General features: G+C 43.7%; 1 protein-coding gene across 1 annotated transcript; it reads right to left on the reverse strand.

The window, feature by feature from the left end:
• Positions 1287 to 8860, reverse strand: LOC8069571 (NADH dehydrogenase [ubiquinone] 1 alpha subcomplex subunit 6). Its single transcript, XM_002457838.2, has 2 exons — positions 8488 to 8860; positions 1287 to 1853 (listed from the first exon to the last, which is right to left on the reverse strand). Exons 1-2 carry the CDS (start codon positions 8698 to 8700, stop codon positions 1668 to 1670), a joined length of 399 nt encoding a protein of 132 aa, XP_002457883.1. The 5' UTR covers positions 8701 to 8860; the 3' UTR covers positions 1287 to 1667.

The raw sequence follows: 9186 nt of genomic DNA on the forward strand, positions 1-9186 counted from the left end.
GTTTTATAAACTTCTTTTAGATAGTCCTCTGTTTCCCAAGTGGCATCTTCCTCCCCGTGGTTACTCCACAGCACCTTGTAGAACTTAACCACCCGATTACGAGTCACCTACTCCTTGCGGTCAACAACCGCTATAGGTTTCTCCTCATACACCAAGTCAGATTTTAACTTGATATCCTGAACTTCCACTCATTCCTCCGGAACACGAAGGCATTTCTTCAATTGCGATACGTGAAAGACAGGAAAAATAGCTCGAAGCTCAACTGGTAGTTGAACTTTGTATTCTATGTTCCCTTTTCTCTCGAGAATCCGATAAGGCCCCACGTAACGAGGTGCAAGCTTTCGCTTGACTCCGAACCTTTGTACGCCTTTCATTGGAGACACCTTGATATACACATGGTCACCGACTGCAAACTCAATCGGCTTCCTTCTCTTATCAGCATAACTTTTCTGACGAGCTTGAGCAGCTTCCAGATGTTGCTAGATGGTACGGACTTGTAAGGACTCATCCTTCTTCTTCACAAAGATAGTCGGACAACCCCAAGGAGAAGAACTAGGACGGATAAGACCCTTCTTTAACAACTCATTCAGCTGGGTCTTAAGTTCAGCTAGCTCATTTCGCGGCGCAAGGCGGAGGAGTGGCACAATAGAGAATGAATCTCTACAAAGCCATCAAGCAGCGAAGGAGGCACAATATGGCAGCAACAACGAAGCAGGGCGCAGCGGTGGCGCCGGATGCAAGGATGAGGAAGCGGCGCACAAGAGCAAAGGAAAAAACAAAGCAAGACAGATGGAAGGAGATCCACCAAGGGGAAAGATATTATACGGGTAAACATGTGGCCAGCATTTGTAGGATGTGGCCGGCCTGTTGACGTGGCTCGCTAAGTGATTTAGGATGATGTGGTCTAGCTCCCCTGCCGCGGCCAATCTTAGCTTTAATAGGGTCAATACCTAGCCACTCCTCTGCTAGCAAGGTGGCACAATTTTGATTCCTTGCGGAGTACACACAGCAGTAGGATGCAACAGGGCTAGCTTTGTTGCTAGCTTTTTTTATGTGGGCCAATTCATTGATTTGGCCCAAATTGGCCCAATAGCGCTGGTCTGTGAGGTTTCACCTTGAGTAACTTAGCTAGTTTGCATTTCTAGCGTGTTTCATGTTTTTAAAAATTTTGTTTTCAATGGCAAATAATGAAAATTAGTATTAATATTTCGTAGCAGTGGACAGTTCAATCTAATGGACAAAATAATGGGTGAGTTTCAACCCGGTACAATATAGCAAAAAAAAACTTTTAAATATCATGTCCTTTCTTGTGGCCAATTCGCCCACTAGGAAACAGAAGCTAAAACTCCAGAAAAGTGCACAGTACAAACTCATCTGATGTTAACACGAGGAAGGTAGAACCACAACACATTCTTTTTTGTCCATTCGAAGTTTCGAACCCTGTCATGCAGCTCAGTGCTCACAGAAGAAAGGACTCAAGAATGTTCAATCTTTGTAGAATCAAATCGACTCATAAACATCAATTTGGTAAGTGCAACAAAGCAAATAGCTAACAGCAATATTATATTGAACAGAGGATTGTGAAACAACTGATGCTGGCAGGTCCTCAGTGTCTTATTCAGAGCACCACCCTGAGTATTCCAGATGGTGGAAATCTGCAACTCAGATCAAAAGTAATTGCTTGTGTAGAATTTCTTCAGGAAGTCGGAGTTCCCTTGATCCTTTGACCCAAGGTCATGCACCAGGCCCTCTTGGCCGATCACATACTGCCCAATGACATGATGGCGCTGCTTTGCATGTTCAACTATGTTGTTCAGCTCCTCCATCCCGTTGAACAGAAGCATATCAATAACCTGCAAGCAAACAAAATTAGTTAAATAAGGAACCCTAGAGTGCCATCCTATGTAAAAATTGAAGACATTCAGATAATTATCTTTGAAAAAACACATTAAAAGCAGTGGACAATGACGTGTGACACATCCGCACCAAAGAGTGTTTACTTATGATAATGACAACATAATACAAGAATCATATGCTGTAACAAACTAGCACAAGCAAAACACACTGACAAAATATTTTAGGTAGCAGATTCTATTTGGCATTTGGTTAAAATAAGCAGCATGCACCCGAACATTAAGAAGTGATGGAAGGCTACCAAGGAAAAGGCATTGCACCACTCAACTACAGATAGGGGGCATTGATTGTGACTTGGTAAATAACAATTCAAAAGGTTGCTCAAATCCGTGTTAGATTTGAGATTGCAGACCACAAAGTAGATGCGTTGGGTAGCACTGTGACCATGTAAAACCCTCTCAATGACAAAACTAAACTGACCAGAGAATACTACGATCTTGCTTTCGGTAATCATGATTTAATACCACTAGTTACAGCTTTGCTGTCCTTCATGCTCACTCCCTTGAGATGATAATGACCTAAATCAAAATGGTTTTCAAGTTTTCATCAAGCTGAAGTCAGCATTTAAATTATATAAAAATGGTGCATATCTGGTGACAGGGGTTAGGCTGAGTTTTTGTATGGAAGTAATACTGACAAAAGCAGAGACAAAACATAGCATAACAAAATGTATATGGCAGTTGAAAGGATTGTATATGTAATTACTATAAATTCAAACAGGTGCAAATAATTATACTCATGAGTAGGGATGAAAACGGTACGGATATTTTCCGACCGTATTTGAGACCGAATTCATTTAGAGGGGTTCAGATCTGTCCGTATTCGAATTCGAGTTCGAATATTCAACATCCGATTCTATATCCGTATTCGAATACTTAAATCGTATATTTATGATGTCGACATCCAATCCTATCTTATCCGATATGGTTAACATTATCCGTATTCGAATCCGAATTCGACCAGAGATATGAAAACAAATATGATATCAGTGATATCCGTCCGTATCCGATCCGTTTTCATCCCTACTCATGAGTATGATTTACCCGATATGGTCAAGGTGAACAAAACCAAAGCACCCTTACATTTCAACTACATAACAGAAACTACTGGTGAAAACATATTACAAAAACCGAGGAACCCTCAAGCATTTACATTGCCCTGCACAAAGTTATAAAGCTTTTATCCTGAGCTAAAATCACTTGCGTAGTATATTTCCATTAATTATAAAACACAATTATCTGACTCAGAATCAGATATATGTAGATGTCATGTAAGTGTTTGATTTTTGAAAGTCTACCCTGGAGTAAATAAAGTATGCATGTTTCATGAGTAAAATGAACAGCCAGCCCAGCTGCCCTTCAACTTATGCGGGTGTGTCATTTAGGTCCATCAACTTCGAAAGTGCATTTCTAGGCTGATAAAATTTTTATGTTGTTCATCTTAGGTCCATACCATTTCATGTGTGCACTTACTGCTGACATGGCATGCTGACTATTGTTTTCCATCCCATCTCTCTTCCCTACAGTGTCAGACATGGCATTTCATCAAGTATGTAATGGGCAAGATCGAGAGCTCTCAGACACACCTCTTACCCAACTTGTCCCTGTGACGGCAGGTTCATGCCGTCATGCTGTGAGACTTAATACAACAGTCCACCACATTGGTGATGCCATCTATGGTCTTCATAGCAAGTGGGCTGCATGATATTGCCATCGCCACCATGGTCCACAGCTGCAGGCTCGGTTGGCCTCTGTCACAGCATTGCTTCACCTCCACCTCCTGCATCAATGTTTTAAGGACGTCCGATTAATCGCGATTAGTCGCGACTAATCGTCCTGGACGGTCTTAGCTACTCGACCAGGGCCTCCGACTCGGCCAGACTGTCCAGAAACCTGGTCGTCCGATTAATCATCGTCTAGTCACGATTAATCGTCCGTCCAGACTATGTGGTCTAGCCAGAGAGTGGACTGAGTTGGGCCTAGCTAGCTGTCTTATGTTTTGGCCCAAGCCCATTAGGGTTTCTCTTCTTTCCTACTCCTCACTCTCTCAGCCTCTTACACACAAGTCAACAGAACACACACACTCTTCTCACCTCTCATGTCCAGCTGCAGCAGCCACCTCATTGCTGCAGTTCTGCACCTCCCTCTCCTCTCCTCCTTTTCGGTTCCCAGCTGCTCCTCCCTCGCTTCCAGCTGCCCTCCCTCTCTTCCTTGCAGCTGCTGCTGCTGCTTCAGATGTTGCATCTCTTGTTGAGAAGGCCCTAGCAAAACTTTCTCCAAAAATGGTTGCTGAAGCCAAAGACCCCAAGAGGAAGGCTAAATCTTGAGACCATGGATGGAAGTATATTGTATATAACTATATAATATTATATATATGGTATATATCAGTCCCCATATGTAGAGGACGACCCGGATGAACAGGGGACTCGTCCAGGGTCAATTAATCATCCTGGATGTCCTGGACAGTCCCCAGGCTATCAGGCTCGACCAGCCGTCCTGAAAACATTGTCCTGCATGCAAGTTGACATGGTATCATCATCCCGCTACAGAGCCTGCCTTGGCCACCACAAGCACGAAGATGCACCAAGGCTGCCGTGCAGCCAAGCCGGGTTGGCAAACTCGTGGTTGCTCTGCACTCTCAAGCCACCACAAGCCACACACGTCGCTGCTCATTGGCAGGTGTGCCACCATGCATCCCCGCACTGGCACAGTTGCACCGATTGACAGGATGCACCAATGGCGGATTCCGGTTTGTGTCCCCTTCCTGTGACGGCGCCCACAAGGAGTTAGTTCTCTGCGAGCTTACTTTACGTCTGTACTGCAGGCCATGTCCCACTTCCTCCGAGGTGAAGAGAGCATCGTGTCTGCAGCCTGGAAAGGGGCGACCTCATCCTTGATGGGATCTTTTCTTCTACTTAGCTGTTCTCTTCCTCCCTCATGCTACAAACGTGCTTGCTGCCTTCCTGATTTCTAGAGCCACCAAGCATGGTAGCCGATTCGTGCCAGTGAGCGAATCAATGGTTACAAGCCGAAAGCAGCACCAGCGTGGCACCTGCGATGAGCCCGTTGCAGCGGCATGCAGGCCATGCATGCTGCCTTCCTGATTTCTAGAGCCACCAAGCATCGTCGCCGATGCATGCCGGCTAGTGACTCAACAGTTACAAGCATGTAATAGGGCAATGGCATGGCAGCTGCAATGAGCCCCTTGCAGGCCTTGGGGCCATGACCTTGCATCCTTGCTGGAGAGCGCGTCTAGCACGCAGCTGCAAGCATGATGCTATGTAGTCAGTGTTCGTGGACGTTAATTGCCTCCTCAGCTTTAGACCACTGGCTAGTCAGCCATTTCATAATTCTTGACCACTGCCATGAGCTCTGCTAGCAGGTCATAGCTGTTGCTAATACTACAGAGCCACAGCCACAACGCTGCTCAGTGGAGCTGAGACAGACAGGTGAGATCCAGAAGCAGCAGGTGCAATCTGCCATGCTGGGTGGTTGAATCGAGAGAGATATGACGATGGAGAGGTATGGGAATGCCTCAACAACTTAAAAAGTTTAATGCACTTTTGGAGTTGAGGGACCAGGTGACACAGTCTTACAAGTTAAAGGGCTGCCAATGCATTTTACCCATGTTTCATGTCCTGCATAAACATAGCATCAGCCACATATATCGCATTTACAATATACTACCCCCATCCCAGAAATGATACGACTCTAGCATAGTGTTAAGTCAAACACTTTAAAATTGACCAAATTTGTATAAAAAAATGTTTATATCATTACTAAATATGTATCAATAGATTTGTCATGTAAAATATTTCATAGTATACCTATTTGGAATCGTGAATGTTGATAATATTTTCTATAAGCTTAGTCAAAGCTAAGATAGTTTGACTCGAACTAAATATAGAATTGCATCCTTTCTGGGATAGAGGTAGTACTCCCTTCGTCCATAAAAGAATGCAATTATGGTATCTGTGCCAGTCAATTAATCGAGTCAAGTTTGACCAAGTTTATAATAAATAATATTAGCATTTATGTCTCCAAATAAATTTACCTCTCTATCCAAAAGCTAACTCAAGCGCAACTTCAACAACTCATTGATAAAATTGCAGATCAACTTCCAGGATGGAAAGCAGAATTGATGAATCGGGCATACAAGTTCAACACGTACTTACTGCTATGATGATCTATATGGCTACTGCCTTAGACCTTCCCCAGTGGTTCTTAAAGGCAGTGGACAAGATACGTAGGAGTTTCTTATGGCGAGGTAGGAAAGAAGCCAATGGAGGGCATTGTCTGATAGCATGGGCAAAGGTTAGTAGACCCAAGGAACTTGGAGGCCTTGGAATATTGGACCTGCAGCGATTTAGCTGGGCTCTCAGGGTTAGATGGCTATGGCTGGGAAAAACAGGACCTGGGAGGCCGTGGACGACTTTCCTGGTCCCTGTTCATACATGTGCCCAGTCTCTGTTTGCTACTGCTATAATTACTGTTGTTGGAAATGGAGAAAACACAAAATTCTGGACAGACAGATGGTTAAATGGATGTTCCATTGAGGTGATGGCACCTCACCTATTTGCTTGTGTCCCCAAGAGGAGAGCGAACAAGAGAACTGTTCAGGAAGCCTCGACAAATAACAGTTGGCTTGAAGACATCCAAAGCCACTATCCAGTGGTAGTTCTATCTGAGTTCCTTGACATTTGGGACCTGGTACAGGAAGTAGTGTTGCAGCCAGATATTGAGGATGTTCATAAATGGCGCTTTGAGGCCTCAGGTAAGTTCACCAAATAAGCTTACGAGGCCTTCTTCGTGGGGTCCATTTTTTTGCACCAAGTAATCTGATTTGAGAAACCTGGGCTCCAAGGAAATGCAAGTTTTTCCTATGGCTAGTGGCCCACAACCGTTGCTGGACAGCAGACAGGCTGGCATGCCATGGCCTTCCCCATCCAGATCACTGCCCACTTTGTGACCAAGAAGATGAGATGATTAACCATCTACTGCCGGCGTGTCTTCGCTCAGCAGTTTTGGCATCAGCTATGGAGTTTTTTTGGGATTCCAGATGTCACATCCCAAGTAGACAATACCAATTTCTTCTTATGCTGGCAACAAGCAAATGATCGAATGAGCAATGGTGTGCGAGATGGTTTCAACACTTGGTCGTTTTAGGGGCATGGACCCTTTGGAAAGCGAGGAATGATGTGGTGTTCAATGGGATCACCCCTACAGTGGACAGAACCTTCCTATTGGCACAGGAGGAATCTGAACTCTGGATGCTTGCAGGTGCGAAAGGTCTTGGTGCCGTGGTCGCCACTAGGCCCCCGGTTCAGTAGATTGGAGTTGGTCTAGCTGGTCGTAACATATATGTCTTTGGTGCAAATTTAAAATTATAGCCCAGTGATCATGGGCAAGTGGTGTAGCTGTGTGTGTGCGCGTGCATGTAAACTGTGTTTGGCTATTTTGGCCTAACTCTTCTTCTCTTAATGCAATGATATGCAGTCCTCCTGCATATTCGAGAAAAAAAAATATATTCTATACTAATTTAGTGGTACTTATTTTGTATAAAAAATGTTTATACTTTTTTATATAAATTTAGTCAAAGTTCAAACTGTTTGACTCCTCGAAATCCAATAATTTCATTCTTTTGTGGATGGAGGGGGTACACATTATAACCTGCAAAGTCAATCTTGACTCTTGATCCCAGAAACACAAATTGATAAGATAATGGAAAATTTCATATTTTGTAAAAATATCAAATTGGGTTGGGAGTGAAACACTTGAATTTGGCCAAGGTGGAACGTAATTGCATCTCTAATGGTCTAAATTATGAAAGAGTTCAATCGTAGTACCATTCCAAAAGGCCAAAAAAACAGCAGACTCCAACTCTTAGCACCTCTAGATGGACAACATGGCCCATGGTGGGACACTATAAACTAGGAAAACCTAAGATAAACAGATCAAATGATACAATACTAAACAAAACTTCATTAGAAGATGCAAATAATGTCTTACCATCATTTTTAGGAATAACTACTTCATAAAATATCTCCAATGTTTCAATAATCAGCAAGCTGCCTAGAACTATAACCACATTAACCTGCCTAACAGAACAATAAAAAAGTAAATTTTGGGTTTATGCAAAATTTAGAGGTATAGCAAGCACACAATTGCAGTAAGGCAGTAATGACTACCCAAAGTATCAAATTCATGCTTCCTTTATCAGGATTCATGTTGATAGATGTCTTCACAGTTTACTATGGTGGACAGTGACAGTGTCCACAACGCAATGCTAAGAAAATACCCACCAAACATTTCTGTCCATTAGACAGCATTATAACATTGTGTAGCAACCTAGCAGGTTACAATACTGTAACTGTCTTCAGATTAAACACCACAAGTCCACACGGCAATCAAGAACGACTCCAATCACCCATTAACCGAACATATGTCGGATTCCACTGCCCCTCATATCGGGCTGAGACCAGATCGGAGAAGCAATCAATGTAAAAGTTTCGCCTCGGACCTAGGGATCGAATCGAGAGGGGGAACGAGAAAGAGAGAGTGGTGGAAGGGGAACCTTGGGGTTGGTGACGTTCTGGTTCTTGCGGATCTCCTTAGCGATGGTGGAGCGGAGCTGCGAGGGCGTGACGACGTCGTCGAGGTTGTAGATCTCCATGACGGTGGGGATGGAGCGGCATGCCTGCTTGAAGAAATCGAAGACGCGGTGCCGCGCCTCCTCCAGCGAGGCCGAGTTCGGAGGCACTTTCACCGCTCGCATCGTGAACGCCATCGCTTCTAATCGCCGGCCGCCGCCTCCCGTCGCCGGTGGGTATTCCTGGGGGTGGCTTCCGTCGGAGCTCCGGGAAGAGCAGGCCGTCGGATAATTTCTCTGTGGGAGGAGTGGTTCGTGGTTGGGCCGGTAAGAACGGGGAAGCAGTTTAGGCAGGCCTGGGCCCAATTATACAATTAACTAAAACACAAAATGAATACTCCCTCAGTTCTACAATAGATGTCATTCTCGTATATCGTTTTTCGAGAAATTAAACACTTTTAACTTTAACTAAATATAACTGAAAATTATTAATATCTATAATACATAATTAATATCATTAGATAGATCATTGAATATATTTTTATAATAAATTTATTTAGAGATATGAATATTACACTTATTTTCTTTAAACTTAGTCAAAGTTGCGAAAAATTGATCCGCATGTATCCTATAGGGACATCTATTTCGGAACGAAGAGAGTAGGAATATGAAGTTTTATTCTTC

Source organism: Sorghum bicolor, chromosome 3 (genome assembly GCF_000003195.3).
Source record: "Sorghum bicolor cultivar BTx623 chromosome 3, Sorghum_bicolor_NCBIv3, whole genome shotgun sequence".
Lineage (NCBI taxonomy): Eukaryota > Viridiplantae > Streptophyta > Magnoliopsida > Poales > Poaceae > Sorghum > Sorghum bicolor.